Here is a 16719-nt window from a genome sequence, read left to right on the forward strand (position 1 = left end):
CTGTCTCAGACACAGGAAAAGTTTCCTGTCCTAAAACTCAGAAAAGCATTCTTAATTTGCCCCTCATCATCACGCTTAGAACATACTCAGAAATTGAGCGTGCTAGTATAAATTGTCTCATGTTTTAAGAGTTAAATCAGTGATTCAGTCACAATCTCTAAAACACTTTTTATCAGTAAATATTCAACAACAGGAGTGTGTTAATGCTTGAAACAGAGTCCACGTGGCTGTTTTTCAGCTCCTTCCTAGTATATTGCTAGAATTTGAAACATCATTGGAGGCCAAGTGCTTCTGAAGCCTGCAAACAAGTGTTTTCACAGAAAGGGCAAATGAAATTGTTGTTAATGTTAACGTAGGTCTATGAAATTTATAGTTTCCACAAGCAATTTCTTTACATTTTCTGCCTCAATTTACTCATCCACAAAATAGTAGACAAATTCATCTATCTAACAGCCTCTTAATCTTTTGTAAGGATAAATTGATCAACATATATAAAGGATGTGAAGATAAAAAGCTCTGCATAAATGCTAAGAATTATTTTACACTACCATATTCACAATACTTTTGTTCTGATTGTATCAATACTCCATAGTAAGCCTTTTCTTTTCAAGGATTTACACACATTTGGGGTTTAAAAATTCATTTGGGACTGATATTTCTGTCAGTAAGCTCTTAGCATGGCAAATGACTTAATAAAAACTCATGTTGTCCTCACAAACTATAATAACTATTTATTTGTTTTTTTAAAACTTGTCAGAAACATTTCTCTTGGCAATTCATAGTTTATAAAGCAGCTTTTAACACAATAAAAGGGATTGCCAAAAGCAAAGACTTATCTTGCATAAGTATTCTGGAATGTGATCTGGTTATCATGCACATACACACAGAGATTGCTGTGCTTGGCCTGACTCACTGCTCAGCTTTAGGAGAAAGAGGAGGACACACAGCGGAGGAGGACATACAGCAGCCACGTATAAAAGTGTCCAGTACAGAGACAAGACTGGAGGGTGAAGCTACAGTTCGGAGGACACTGTCAGGAGCCGTGCTGCTACCCCATACAGACGTGGTAACAAACAATTTTCCCACTCTGTTCTCTCTTACTAAAGAATGGAAGTACAGTTGCTTGGATAGCGAAGGCAGACATAGCTGGACTTTGACGAAATACATATAAATTGGTTCCATATAAACAGCCATATTAAAGAGGGCACCACTTACTTTGCTTAACCTGAACAGGTGAAAGACAGAAAAAGAATAGGAGTTTGGAAACAAACTGAGGAGATAGTCCCTACAATCCCCAGGGTAAAGGCACCTGTCACTTGATCCTGCAAAGGCAGTCTTTTTAAGGACATTAAGAGTTGTTTGATTTAATGAAAATGTTTCCTGTGACATTAACAAAGCATGAGTTAAGCTCCACAGATGATCTGGCCTGTGAAGGAAGAAATATAAAGAATCACCAGAGACAGGGAAAACACCCCGTCACGTCGGTGCTTTCTTGTAGGAATTTGGTAGGACACTTGACTTTGATGTCTAATAGTCCCTCATACAAATCCACAGGGAAATATTCTTCTACCTCCTTTCAAAATACTTAAAAAGAAATCACCAAAGGAACATAACACTCTGAGATGGCCCCATAGGTTATTTCTCTTCCTACTAGTCCCTTTATGTTCTGCAAAACACAGAGAATCATTTTTTTTGGCTACACTTTCTTTTGCTCCTCCTCTAAGCCACCCTATGCAGTGCAAGGGGCAGCCTCACAGATGACCGGAATGATCCCACAACACAGCTTTCAGGACGATGCCACCACTTGATACAGCAACGATTGCATTAGTGACAGACACAACAACTCACACAAAGCAGCTGAGCGTTACCCCCAAACTGCGCACACCTCAGGCATTAGGGTTCTGGCAAGCAGGATGATGGAGAATAGGGGCACAGTCAGGGTAAGGACTGACCTTTCAGCAAAACAAGGTGGAGTAGCTCAGCATGAAATGTCTTCAGGAAATAACAGTATAGAGTATTCTAGTCAGGTGAATAGTTACCATTCAGCTGGCATTAGTTTCTGATTTACTTGTCATTAACCAACTCCAAGACCGTTATTTTTCACATCAAATTCCCTGATTTTTGCAGCCTCTTAGCCGTCTCTTATGACACCTGAGCATTTTCTGTTACAAATACTGCAGGGATCCTGGTAAGTAAAGGTGTATTTTACCACCTGCAGAAAAAAAAATTTAAAACAGCTTTCTTAAGGCCCCCTAATACTATCAACACTGAGCAAGGAACCACAATAAAGGATACTGAAGCTCCTATCTGTGATTGCTAAATGCCAGAGGTTAATCCTGAGATCATCTGCTGACATGTATGTCTCACAGTCACTGTTGACAGATATTGAGTTGACATGATAGGTGTGACCATTAGCAAAGATTCTCCGGGGAGTGACTTCTACCATCAAATCCATAGGTTTCAACACAGGCACCTGCCAAAAAAAAAAACAAACCACAAACCAGAAAGGGAGTAAGATTTTAAATAATTTTTTGCTAGGATGATGAGAGTGTCAATGGAGAGCAAGTAGTCAAAGACTGTGACATCATAAAACTTCTCAACACTGTATGCAAGCTGAAGTTCCCTATGGATCAATTACTGGGCAAGGCCATCCCTGCCAAGGAGGAAGGGAGAGACAGGAAAGCCATGGAGATCCAGGCAGACCAATGGAAACCCTGTACTGTGGGAAGGGAGGCACTGGGAGCTGCCACAGAACAGGCCAGTCCCACAGCAGGACCTACTGTCCCACATATGCAGGAGCCTCTGGCTCTGAGAAGCAGCGAAGTCCTAGTATTTTGCTTTTGCTCGAGAGTTTGCTCTTAGTTGTAAATCACTTACAGGACTTCTTTTGCTACTTGATGTCTCTCTTTCAAAAAAGTCAAGTGGTGAAAAGGTTATAATCTCAGCAAAACATAATAAACGAAGTCTTGGAAAACAAAGCCAACATGTGTACTGACATAGCATACATACACACATACATCCTCCTGAAAAGCCAAGACCACAGACTATCAGTCATCACTGAGCCCTCGTTATTCCCCTGGTGTCACTAAAATATCATGCTTCAATAACTAGACACTGTCAATTTATTCTCTATTGGTAAAGCATTAAATACTGTAAGGCTGTGGTCCATGATTGGGTCTATTCGATGTTGTTGAACATGCATCAGAAACAATCATACGTCAATCCCCATGATAAAGAGGAACACAGGGAAGTTAAAGCTTCGAGTTTAGCTTGCCACTAAAGGAACAAAACAATGGTTCACTCAGCCTTTGAATTCTCAGACTATAAGCAATCTGGAATGGTTTTGTTTGCCTAATCATACAGATACATATTCCATTAATGTAGTCAACTTTACACTTTGGAGGCTTTTTTTACAATAGACAATACTGGCTTGCTTTGGAGGTGGAGGTTGGTTGTTTGGTTTTAATAATAAAGAAATACTAGCATTTATACAACATAGCCTTCCAGTTCTAACCTTTAGCCACCTCCTTTGCCAAAACACCTGGTATTCAGCCATTAAAGTCTGAGAGCAAAAATCCATTACGTTGTCATACACACTTATATTAGTTCCATGACTGTATCTGCTCAGCAATGCAGAACCGCACGTTCACTGGAGCACAGACTACTGCAAAACCCTCTTCCGATAGGAGATAATTCTTTTATACTACAGAAATAAAGATGAGACTGACATTTGGGTACTCTCTAACTCAGTTGCTCTGAATGAGGCAACAACACTGTTTAGTATTAATTACAAATAGGATGCTTCCAGCACACCAGGCTAATGAATCCTGTGTGAAAGCACGTTAAGTCATGCTGAGAGAATTTTATCAGGAAGAATAAAACTCTCTAAACCTATTTGTGTTGGTCACTATATCATAAAGCATTTATGACATTAAAATGTATGACAGATTCAAGATCATTATTAGTCAACTAAAACTTCAATGAGAATCATCATATATATACTTAGCATTAGGTACATATTTCAATCTTTTACTGAGTTAGCACCCATGACTACCTTCTTCATAGAGAAACAACTGGATTTTGGACAAAGACAGCAGCTTACCTGCAGTGATGTTACTGTAGAAAGATCTTTAAGTTTTCCTTCTTCATCTTTTAAGTTGTACCCCTCTGGTCTCTTGTCTCTTTCAGTAATTTTCCATAATTTGATCGTTTTATCTTGAAAAGAAAAGACAAACAAATGTCAGCATAGGAATTCTGAAAGTGGTTATTCACCTTTCACAATATATTCCTTAAAGAAGTTTCTCCACCTTGGTTTAGAGAAGTCCCATGCTGAAACAGTTTGGGTCACTTAATTTTGGACATGCAGAAAATGTTGCAAACAGAAAAAATACTCATAAAGCACATCCCATACCTTCACACCAAGTCAGAGGTTCCTCGCAGCTGACAGGCCACGTAGAGCACGTGCTGCTCTCGTATCCAACTTGGAAGTTTGCGGGTGGAACAGACCCAAACCACTCAATGCTCACTGCTGAAGCTCAGTTTGACAATTTGACTTTGCAAGGAAATAAACTTGATATTAAAGCCAGTTTGCTAAGTTACAGCACAAGAAGAGCATGGAGTAGACAGACAGACCAATGATACCTGCCTGGCCCATTGTGGGGACGGGCAGTGGTGTATCGGCGTAACGTCAGGAGCTCCAGCAAATGAAAGGCTGTGTGAAAAATGAGGCATTCCTCCCTCCTAAGGGAAAGCAGCTGACAAATGACTGAGGGGAAAAAACTGAGAGAATTGTGTTTTAAGGATAAGAGAGAGAAGTGCAGAGAAAAATATATTAATCTTCCATGGAATGAAGTTAAATCTAAAATCTCCCTTTTTCACAATGGGTGAAGCACACGATGATAAATTAAGGATGCCTCTCATTTAGCAAAGAGCCTCTGAAGCCCACAAATGGAAGTTTTAAACATTTCAGATGGAGGTTGTCTTTGGTTTTGTAGTAGCTAAAGCTGCAGATTTCCCTAAGGCTGATTGTCCACTCCCACTCTGGTCGTGCACTCAACCTGCCAACCCCAGCACTCCCTGGGCTGAAAAATCAATGCCAACTCTTCTCCTGCAAAAAATGTGTCCCCGAGCTTCTAACAGTTGTTTTGCTCACCTGTTCATGGAGCAGCCAAAGCCTTTCCGAGGCATCTGCACTTCAGCTGCCACTGCAGCTTTCATTAACCTCAGTTCCTGTATCATTTCTGACTTCATCTCACTTCTTTCACCACTCTTTCCCCAAGTACATAGCAGAGCATAATTCTTTCCCTAGTGTGGCTGATCCAAATACTTCTTTCAAATGCTAGTACAAATCATTTTAAAGCAGAATATATGAATACATGAATCACTTTGCATTTCTATAGCAACTTGAACTTTTACCTTTTTTTGTTTCAAAATCATTCCCCTCACTACTCTGAGTGTTTTTACTATTATGCATGTACTAACGATATTGACATGCTAATTTTCAAGCAACAAAAATATTACAGTTGATCAATCTACAGAACAAGAGCTTAGTTCAATCAGCAACTCAAAAGCTCCATTTAAATATTCAATACTTTTAATTTGTATCAGTCACATTACATAATTATTAAAAATACACATAGGCCACGTCATGCACTTGGTATTTTTATTACATGTAAATAGTGCATTCCTGCTTATCTATTCTAAAATTTATATATACAGCAATTGTAAAATTAATTATAAGAAAAAACATGTCATTGGACTTGACTGCTATTGATAAACCTATCCCTTTCCTGAGTGAAAACTATTTTATTAGCAGTTAAGGGTATCACATGTGTTGGTTTTCTTCTCCTTCATCTGCCTCTGGACTTTAAAAACTCCCTAGAAACTCTAAGCGTGCTTATATTTTACAAAATATAGAAACATCTCTTTGAGGTTCAGTATTCATTCAGTCTCAAGGGTGTTGTGAAGTTTAAATTAATTAATGTCTGGTAAGCAGTCTGAAATCCTCACATGAAAGGATCTGTATGGGCCAAATTCTGATCTACCCAATGTAGCTCGCACCGAAAATGGCCCAAATACATTCTGGTACAAAAGATACCAATGAATCCTAATAATTTATTATTATACTACAAAATCAGTTCAGTTTACAGCACAAACCAGAAATTTGCTAACTGTAAGCATTGCAAATTCACAGTGGGATTTGAAAGCCTTGGTGGTTTCCTTCTGCCTCCATTAATTAAGATGCTGCAATCAAAGTTTAGATGATGACTTGTTGGTAACACATAAACTGGAAAGTAACTAAGACCCCCTCTGAAAGAGGTGACCAGTGCAGGAACAGCCTCAGACAAAAGTCTTCCTTAGAAGGATGGAAACAGATTCAGGCAGGTGCAGACCTGTCAAGTCTCATATATTGAGGGTGAGATTTAGACAGACCCTTCCCTCACGTTCCCTAACAGAGGGATGATCCTTCCAACAAACTGAATGGGTAATGTCCACCTGTGCCTGCAGAAAGAAAAGATGCTGTTTCACAGGTCTCATTTTTCCGACCAAAACTGTGCTTTAGATCCTAAACTACCAAGAGAGCAAAATATCAAAAATTGCATTAAAATATCAGGCTCAGAAATTAGTAAATATAAAGCAGTACTCAAGATGTTTCTACAGCCTGCCCAACATGAGCATGTGCGACAGGTAATGTCTTCATTCTCTGCGAGTTAGGGAAAATACTATTATCCCTTTTTATAGGCATGGAATTGATATACATGGTCAATGACTTCTCACAAGTAATCTGTGAGACAGTGAGGAATTCAACATGGGCCTTTTGCATCCTAAAGTTAAAACTATCTTTAAGAGTATGCAAAGAGGTCAATCTTCAGACTTCAACCCTGCTATGCTAATCTGTGAGACAGTGAGGAATTCAACATGGGCCTTTTGCATCCTAAAGTTAAAACTATCTTTAAGAGTATGCAAAGAGGTCAATCTTCAGACTTCAACCCTGCTATGCCAGGAAGCTAGGAATCCTCCTTGGCACAGAAAAATGTTTTGTCATTCAAAGCCAAAATCCAAAGGCTATGCCAGTGGCCCCACTTCTGCTGTCCACCATAGAGCAGCCTGCTGGGATGCTCCAGAATTAAGACAGGGGGAAAAACAAAGGCCAAAGCATTTTGCCAGGTCATAGGCTCGTTCAGTGTTGGTTGCAACTGGATTAACCTGTAGCAACACTAAGACTGATTATTTCTTCCTTTCTCCCCTCCCATATTAATATCAACCAGAAAACTGATATAGAGGTCTATTAGGCCAACTGTAAAAGCAGCGTACCTGAGGACTCGGCTGTATTCCTCCATATTTACAAAAACAAACTTGAAAATGAAAAGTTAGAGGTTTACTTTTAATAATCTGCTTTTGTATCATGCACCTGGGAGAAGCCATTCTTAGTTAAAGTTATCTGAAGTAGAAGGGATATTTTGACCAAGGGAGAAGTGCAGAATTAAACTCCCAAACTTCGTAATTAGTTGACTAATCATTAAATTAGCACAAATCACCTAGCTATAACAGATATGTTTCATTTCAAATATTGCAACAGTGTCCCCAAAAAGTCAAAAGACAATTTTAAGGAAAACAGACTACAAAACATAAAATGAATTGCTATCTACTGTGAATTAATGTAAATACTATTTATTGCTATAAATGTTAACTAGAAGTAGTCACTTCGCCCTAAAGCGTCAATTCCCAAAGGTGAGATTACACTATTTTTCTATGAGCAATTCCCAATTATGCTCAGACTTCTACAAGGAAAATTCTTTTCTGATTACAATGAGTTCTAAGAATTAAAATTGGATAATTTTGTCTCATGCATCACCAGGAGTAATAAAGGTTGTAGGTGTCCAAATGTTTCCTAAATGACACCTGTACATGTTAGGCTCCATTCAGTTTCTTCCCCCTCGGTCACATCTGCAGATCCCCTCTTGGCAATAATACTGCATTTTTTTAATCAATATGCCTTAAGCATGTTAGAAAGATAAGTCAGTATCAATATCCTATTATTATTCCTACTGTCTTCCAAAGATTTGTGTAACTCTTTAGAACTTAAATAAACCATTCTGATGATAATGAATGAAAAGAAAAAGAAATTCCTCTCTCTCACCTACATTCATTTACACATCTACAAAGAATAGAAGTTATGACAAATACAGCAGACAAAATTCTAAATCCCCAGTGAAACACAGCTGCTCAGTAAGGTGATGCCTTTGTCACAAAATTCATTTCAGGATAGCTCTGCACGTTAATGGCAAAAACGGATAGCTCTCTAAATGTCTAAGGATAGTCAATAAAAAAACCCATGACTACAAATAAAATACGTAAATAACAGATATCAGAGTCAGTATGACAGTCTTGGTAAACTCTGAAAGAGGAAATTACTAAAACAGTAGATTAAAACGAACAAATATATACAGTCAGCACTAAAATGCACAAAAGCAATATGCTGATATGTCTTATATACTCTCATCTATCTTACCATTTGTTGATAAAAGCGAGTGAGCTGCATTTTGCTGTGGTAACCACTTGATCTTGTTTATTTTTTCTTCTATCTCCAAGCTCTTCAAATAATCAAATTCAGGTTCATGGCTCTGGAAAGTGCTGTAAACATTGTACTCCCCCTGATTGTAAGGCTCATTTTTACTCTATGGAGAATAAGAACAACAAAACCATGTGGTTTATGATAGCAAAATATCTCCATCTCTTAGGAAAGGTGTATAAACAACAGCCTTATAAATATAAAAATATTGGAAGTGTAATTTAATTTCTCATTTAAAATTTAAAAATTAAATCTGTCATGATATTGACAGATTTGTTTCTACAGGAATGAAATTTCCTGTAATTATTGAAGCAACACTTAAGGCAGAATTTTTTAAGAAATGTCACTTTTTCAGGAAAACTTCTCTACAAAAGATACTGCAGATGGACTGAACTTAAAGGTAACTGTGGTAAGTTACATAAAGGTAACACAGCATAAAGGTAACGCAGCAAAGGCATTGTTTCAAATTGAATGGTTCCACCAAACAGGCAAAACCTATTACAACAACATAGAAGTAAAACAAAAACAACCTTCTTTTTCCTTAGCTTAGAATTTTGGAGCTTTGAAGCATTTTTGTTTGAGACAGCAAACTTCCAAGTAAAAGTTCCTTACCCTCTTTGACTTCCTCTCCAAAGAGGTGACATTCTGTTTTACTGATCTTGAGATTATAAACAAGTTTGTTAGTTAGATCAAATTAAAGTATTAAAAATAAAGCCAGGTTTTAGCAAGCTATTAAGTACTACACTGGTAACTCACATACCTCAGGTTCCCTTTGGAATATAACAACCCGACCCCCCTTGTCACCAGTAGCCAGCAGTTCTCCAGTGTGGTTGAACTCAACTGTAGAAATAATATCAGCTGGAGGGAAAAAGAGAAAAAAGGCAAATTTTAGACTGCTACTACAACACGAGGCCATTAGAAATATCAAGGACTCCACAAAAAAATGAAACAAATAAGGGATTTGAAGGAATACAGATGAACTCAACAGCAAGTCACTAATGCAAACAGGCTGCATGCCATTACAATCTGCTACACAATGAAACAAGTGCAAACATAACAAGGCAAATTTGTGTTTCCAGTACATCTGCAGTTTGGGAGAGGAGGAGATCTCCGGAGAGGTGCTTCAAGATGCTTCAAGAAGAGCAATCTCAGGCTGCTACAAAGCACTTTACTGGAGATAGCAACAGCATTGGTCTCCTGCTATTTCCTCTAGCAAGGACCAACATAACATCTCAGACCTGTTGCATGTATTATTTATTCTTCATCCTTTATGAGGGTTTTCATATAACCTCCTAGCACTTTTTTTCTGAAATCTGTGCTCGAGCCAAGAGTGCAAAGGCAAAGTACATGTAGCCTGTCTTACCACATAGACATGAAGGCAAAACCAGAACTGCTCACTGTGCCATGCTGGCAAGAGTCCATTCAAATCATCGTTTCTGGTAAATCATTTCAGCACCATAAAAATGTGTCATCAGAAGATAAAAAGATCCCAGTCTCCTCTTTTTCTAATTTTCAACAACTCCCTTTCCCTAAGCAACTGCGTCAGCTTAAACAAGAAACCTCATCAAAACCTGAGGCCAGTCTTGAGTCCAAATTACCATACATCAGGATGAGAAGGCAGAAAGAGACTGTAGGAGCAAAAGAACTGGTTCTTCTGTTCGTACGACAGTAAATCCTAGAATCTTAATCCACGGTTAATCCTACACTATTAGCATAATTTAAATTAAAATGCCTAGTGCAGCAGTAAATTAAGAATCCATCATATATACAATCACAGACAAATACAGGGTATTACTCAGAGACTGCATGTATGAATCATCTATAAGGATCAGTATTCACTCATCAGAAACATGGGCCAGATTTTTAGAAATGTCAGGAGTTAGCAGCTCCCTGTTAGGCATAAAAAGCTGTGGTTTTAAACACGTTCATCATCCATCAGTTTATAGTGAGGACAATGAAGCAACAGTGGGCTAAGCTCTTTGGAAAATCTAGCCCCAAATGAGTTCACTAAAATTCAAAGGAATTGAAATAACAAGTGGATGTACCATTTACTTGGTACATTCTATGAATTGAAAACATCTGTTCCTATTCTTTTAATAAACTAGCAGCTGAGTGTTAGAAAGCTTCTACTGCCAGTAGCTCTCATCAGCAACACAGCCATCCAAAAACCAGATTCTTACTGGAACGTTATAAACAATTCACCATCTAAAAAAGGAAAACTTTACCCTAGTCATGGTAAACAAAAATATCTTTTAGTTTTTTTAAGGGATCTTCACTATCAAATTGTTCTGTCTAAAAAAACCAGTTACAAAACCAAACAAACAAACCAACCTTCCTCTTTTTTCCCTCCACACACTACATATGTAAAGGAGGAAGGAGAAATCGTAAAGCGTGTATGCAATTTTCTTATTTGCTGAATAAAATGTATGGATGTGTAGACTTTGAGAGAAATGGAACATGATGACTTACAATAATTTGTGTCTGAACCCAAAGCTTCTCAAAGTTAATGGCATTTGATTTTTATGTGGACTTCCACAGACTGGTCATTTTATAGGTAATAACCCCAAAAGCACTAGTCTTATTAAAGTACAGGAAGAGTAGAGAGACTCTGCTTATGGTTGGTGATGCTCTGGGGCTTGGGATGGGTTGAGTTTGATCTAAAAAATTGCACATTTTTTTAAAATCTAAAAATCTAATCAACTTTTCTGGCATGTAAATTTCTTTTGTAGTGCTTCCAGTGGAAGAATGTTCCTTGGGTATTTTGTTCTTATCCTGCAAAATTCATTCTGATAGTAGGTGTGGGCTCCTGCTTATGAAATGATACCTGCATGACTTTACTCATTTCCAGCTGTATCTTACCCCAACCATACAGGCAGAAATTCAGAAGTCTCATACCGACAGTCCTTTTAGGATGGAGACTCTTATCTTAAGCATGCAATGGGGGAAAAGGGTAAATGCAGAGGGGAGGAACATAATATCTATTAAAATATGTGTGTATTTGCATGTGTATGTGTGCGCATGTGTAATGTATATGTGATTTTCTCAACGGGTCACAAAAGAATCAGATAAAATAACCGTGCAAAAGGAATGAATGACATTTGAATTTATATATGTGAATACACTTGCTATTGGCCTGGAATACTTCCACAATGGCATGAAATATTCTTCTCTATGGCCACAATGGTCACAAAATATTATATTGCACTTTATGGAGGGCATCAGCCAATGCCCAGTAAAGTCCACAGGAGTATTTGCACAGACTTCAATAGTAACTGAACCAGGGTTATAATAAAACAGCTCTGTACTTTTTTGATTATATTGCATTTGTCACTGAAGCATTGTGTGCAGTTAAGTGATTATTGTCTAAAGAAAAGTGGCTAAAACATGAAGTATCTGTGGGCAGGGTGTAACGATGTTGTTCTGAGGCAAAATTCTCTCTCCCCCAAGGTGTTTCTTCCAGATGCATCCCTCCTTTCTATTAGAAAAACTAATTCTGAACTGGAAACTACCTATCATTTTTAAATTAACTTGTTCTGAAAAAGAGCAGATCCAATATTCTGACCTTAGAAGCTATGCAGCTTGCTTGTTGGTAAAAAATTATCCTTGAATTGGAAAATCACTTTCATTGATCCTGTAAATAACAGCTGAAAACAACAGCCCAGAAAAAAAAATCTTATCCAATGTATCTGTCCAGCAGATGAACATTAGTCATGCTGTTTCTATAAAAAAGATTAGCTAAGCTGGCTTGTCCTAAGACAGAGGAGGTAGGAACTGAATCAATCAACAAAGCTTTCATACCCTTCTGCAGAACATTCCCCTATATATTTATCAATGCTGTAGCAACATCAGCCACTACGGTCTCATCCTGCAGATCTTTCCATTGGAGAATGGCCCCCTGAGCGTACAGAGCAATTAACTACCAGATTTCACCCTCTCCAGGATATACAAAAGCTCCACAATGGAAGAGCTGATGAATTTGCATGTACAGTAAGCCCTTGGCAAGGGATGGCAGAGATGAAAGACTCCTTCCAGCCTTCTTCTGCACCACACCTTCCCTATCTCTGCTGGCAGTGCCAAGCTTTGCACTAACGATTACGAGTATCAGAGACAGAGATAATTTACTGATTAAGAAAAATTATGGGTAACCTCAATGCCAACAGGCAAATGTTTCCAATCAGATTGCAAATCCCAACTTCTATTCAATATTAATCTTCCTACTCCATTTTTAAATTCCTCATTTTGTCTATGCAGAAATGTATATAAACTTGGATTTAAAAGTCACAATCCTCAACATTTTCACTTAGTGAAAAAGCACAACTTGGACACTCAAAATACAGATGCTGACTGAGAAAAGCAAACCAAAAACCGTCAAAAGATAAACTACTCTGAGGGGTACACACCTGGTCATCTGTTCCACAGCAAATTGTCCCAGCAGGTACAATGCATTGCAGACTTCATTCCCCAGACTAATTTTATATATCCACAGAAAGATACCACATTACTCTACAGCTTAAGCTGACGGGAAGTTTTTCCTGATCCAGTCTGAAGTATTTCACCCCATGCCTGCTAGTCACCTCTGCCCTTTCGTACCTCATTAACTAATTCCTCTCCAGCTTCACAATTTACACTCAATTTAAATTTACACACAATTTAAATGTGCTTTACACACAATTTGAATGTTGCATCCAACAGCTGCTGCCAAGCTAGATATATTCAGCTTTTCTAATAGATCTAAGTCTATCAATGTACATCTGTGCACACCAAGATATCTCTAGCTGATTGTACTGCTCTTCCCTCAACTTCATGAGTATCATTCCAGCATGGACGCAGGCAAACGAACCCTCCAGCAGCACTCCCTCAGGCTCAGTGTGGAGAGAGATGAAACAAAGGTTGGTACACGTAGCTCAAATTAATTCTGGCCTTTATTTCACGCCGTCACATACTTTTCAATGTTCACTTTCTAGCCTCTTACATTTATTTTAAGGGTTTATTTTAAGGGTTCTTAATAGCTTATTCCTATAAAACACAAACAGGTCTAAATACCTTTACAATAATTAGAAAAACCTTATCTATATAATAAATCTTTGCATAATTTTGGGGAAATTTAGCATAATTGCATGCTATTCCCCCCTAGTATGCACTCAGTGAAGCAAAGTCTGAACATACTCATCTTCATACTGTCTTTTGGTCAGAAACCTCAAGCAACTCTAAGAAAAGCTCAATTATAATTTTCTGTATGTTACTTTTACTAACAATCTGCTCTCTGGGCCCTTTCATTTGAAGGCCCCAATATACTTTATTTTGCTTCAGAAGATCAGGAAAGCAAAGAAAATTTCAAAACTATTTCACCCAACACAGAAATGCAGCTTTTTGGACAGCAATAGCAAGTTTTGAGGCCAAAAAACGTCATACAACAGTACAGGGAAAAGAAGATCAGAGAATATAATATCCTGTTGAATTGCAGTGTAAACCTGATAGAGAATTAAAGGATTTGGAATGGGCCAGAACACTGGAATTAACATCAGTACTTTTCTCCAGAAAAAGCTGTGAATTCCTACCAGCCAGAACACGTCAGAACTTTGTATCACACCCACCACAATCAGCATGGCAACGCTGTCGCCTGAGCTGACTGAATCAGCATCTAGGTCAGGCTTTTGTTGTGCGTGCTCCCAGTAGCTAGCAGGCAATCTTGTAGTCTACATTAGTTCAACCAAGTTCTGACCTGGCCTAACCTTGGTTTGTGAAATCCAGTAAGATCACAGCACAATCTGGCATGGCTGCAAGCAACGTTCAGTCATACTGATACAAAAGTCCCTGAGGAGTGTAATCTGGAAGAAACAACAAAGAAGCTTCCAACAAAGAGAGCCATAAAACAAAAGGACAAATGGTAGATAAAAGAGGAGCTGTATTACAGTATCTCGTGTGAAGGGAAGGCCGTTACAGTGAGCTGTGCTGTCAGAATTTAGTTTAGATTTGGACCAAAAAAAAGGAAAAGAAAAAAATGCATGGAAAGAAAAAGCTTTCTATCTTTTTTTAAGCTGAAGTTTCAAAGGTTTCCTCAAGCAGCTAGAAAACAAGGTATGCAAAACCTCAAAGGTATGAGGGTCAGATGAATCCTTCTTTTCTGAAACGGCTGGCAGAGAGATCCTTGACAACAGAAAAATTTCCTGTTTGAATCATCAGACTCTGTAACGCACATTCATTCCGGCTCACAGCAGTGTTACTCACCATCTTGGATCCAGGGATTGTATAACACCAGAAACCACTCCTCAAAATTCAAGTAAACACAATGCAAAATCTCACACAGCACACTGTCCACCTTGGCTGGGTCAGAAACTTAACGCTAAAAGCCACACACTAGAATCTACTGGTAGACATTTTATTAACCTATGCACAAACTACCTGATCACCTCTCCAAGTCACCAAAACTGGACACAAGCCAGTACACAGCTGGGTCACCATGTGAGAAGGACAGATGAGAGAAAAAGAGAGCGCAAGGATGCACAAGACGGAGAGAGAGAGAGCATGCAAACATGTTAAAAAGAGCAAGAGCATGAGAAAGGGTGCAAAAGAATGTCCATGGGAGACCATATGCACACATGAGAGCTTGAGAAAGCATGAAAGAGCACAAGGAAATGCCACAGCAGAAGATATGAAAGTAGTCTGAAATGAAGGATCTATCTACCGCTTTGTCCCTGGGATTATCTGTCAACCTGGCAAATCTTTCGTTTTGCTTTTCTTCCTCCTTCATTATGGTTTTAAAACCTGATAGAGTTTGTGCTGCAAAAGTATGTTTGCTCCATGTTGTACGGGCAATACAAAACACAACAGGAAGCTGAACTTGGCTAAAGCAAACTTTGAACATAGATGCTACTAGTGTGCGTGCTTCGGGCATCAGTAAAACAAGGTGCTCAATCAGTAACAGAACGAAATCCAGAGATGTGTGTCCACTATACTTGATGAATTCGTTTTCCTAACTGACACCCTGCCTGGCTTCGTTGGTAGTAAGGACAAATGTATCAAGGGCAAAATCCAAACAGCCCCATTTAAACCTGCCAAGCAAGAACAAGGAAGTTTATCGGGCTAAGTATCACCTTTCTTCCCGAGTATAGCAATCTCTTCCTGATGTGAAATCCAAAACCACGGGGTTGAATGCTGAGCAGCTCTTGAAAGGCTGCTTGAAAGAAGAACACTTCAGCTGGGGATGGTAGTAAGTAACAGTTAAAAAAAAAAAAAAAAGAAAACGGAAGCAACAAATTTCTTAGGTTCAAATCCTGGCAAGCACTGAGCAAATATTTCCCTTTTTTTCATCTTTAATCTCCAACTCTCGGATTTTTGAAGTGCTACACGTACATACCTCGGTGGTCTGCATCAGCCCTGGCTGATCATGAGACCTACACAACACCACTGAATTTCACAGGTCCATGCATTCCTCTATCCTCAGGGGCCAAGGAAAGCACCTTCCAATTCAGAACATTTGAAGGTAGGTTCAGTGCTCAAAGAGAGAATTTACTTGAAACAGAACCTAAAAACCAAATGCAAAATTTGCACCCCCTCTATGAGCACCTATGACCACTGTGATTTACTGTTTCTAGCCTTAAGATTTAATAGAGGTGGGTTTGTTCCTCTAATATTTTTGTATGTATTTATTTTAAGAGCTCAGAAAATGTTTTCAACAGCTTTTTAATCACATGCTAATTTCTAGCTGTATCTCTCAAATTAGAAAATCAGGAAATAACACCCAACTATTGGAGCACAGCCAATGTGAAAAAAGTTTTTGCCTACAGGACAAATATGTATAAGAGATTATCTGGGTTCTGTGCTAAAAAAACACTTCACGCTGAATACAAGTCACTGAGATTCAGTTATTCGTAAAGTGACCCCCCACTTTTATTCCTAGTTTAAAAGCTCTGAGGCCCTTATTTCAGAGGTTCTGGCACCCATCTCCCTCCTGCAGAGTACAAGGCCTCCAGGAAAAGAGGCCAAAGAGAGCTGACCTTCTGCCCACCGAGGTAAATGGAAAGTTTCCCACCACTTCAGTAGTAAATAAGGCCAAGGAACATTTGTCAGATGTGGTGTAGCTGAAAATTAGGACACATTTCTCAAAATTCTGGCCACGGTTTACATGCACTTCAGTTTCTTCCTGT

General features: G+C 38.6%; 1 protein-coding gene across 3 annotated transcripts in view; it reads right to left on the bottom strand.

The window, feature by feature from the left end:
- The window catches only part of PPP2R2C (protein phosphatase 2 regulatory subunit Bgamma), a gene marked incomplete at both ends in the record, with an annotated part of 144196 nt that overhangs the window by 47874 nt on the left and 79603 nt on the right, over positions 1-16719 (bottom strand). For all 3 annotated transcript variants that reach the window (XM_081998787.1, XM_081998785.1, XM_081998786.1), the window contains 4 exons: positions 2296-2473; positions 4103-4215; positions 8513-8678; positions 9333-9430. In XM_081998787.1, the coding sequence (XP_081854913.1) occupies positions 2296-2473; positions 4103-4215; positions 8513-8678; positions 9333-9430 (555 nt within the window). The remainder of the gene's footprint in view (positions 1-2295; positions 2474-4102; positions 4216-8512; positions 8679-9332; positions 9431-16719) is intronic.

Source organism: Phaethon aethereus (genome assembly GCF_964289735.1).
Source record: "Phaethon aethereus genome assembly, chromosome: 4".
NCBI lineage: Eukaryota > Metazoa > Chordata > Aves > Phaethontiformes > Phaethontidae > Phaethon > Phaethon aethereus.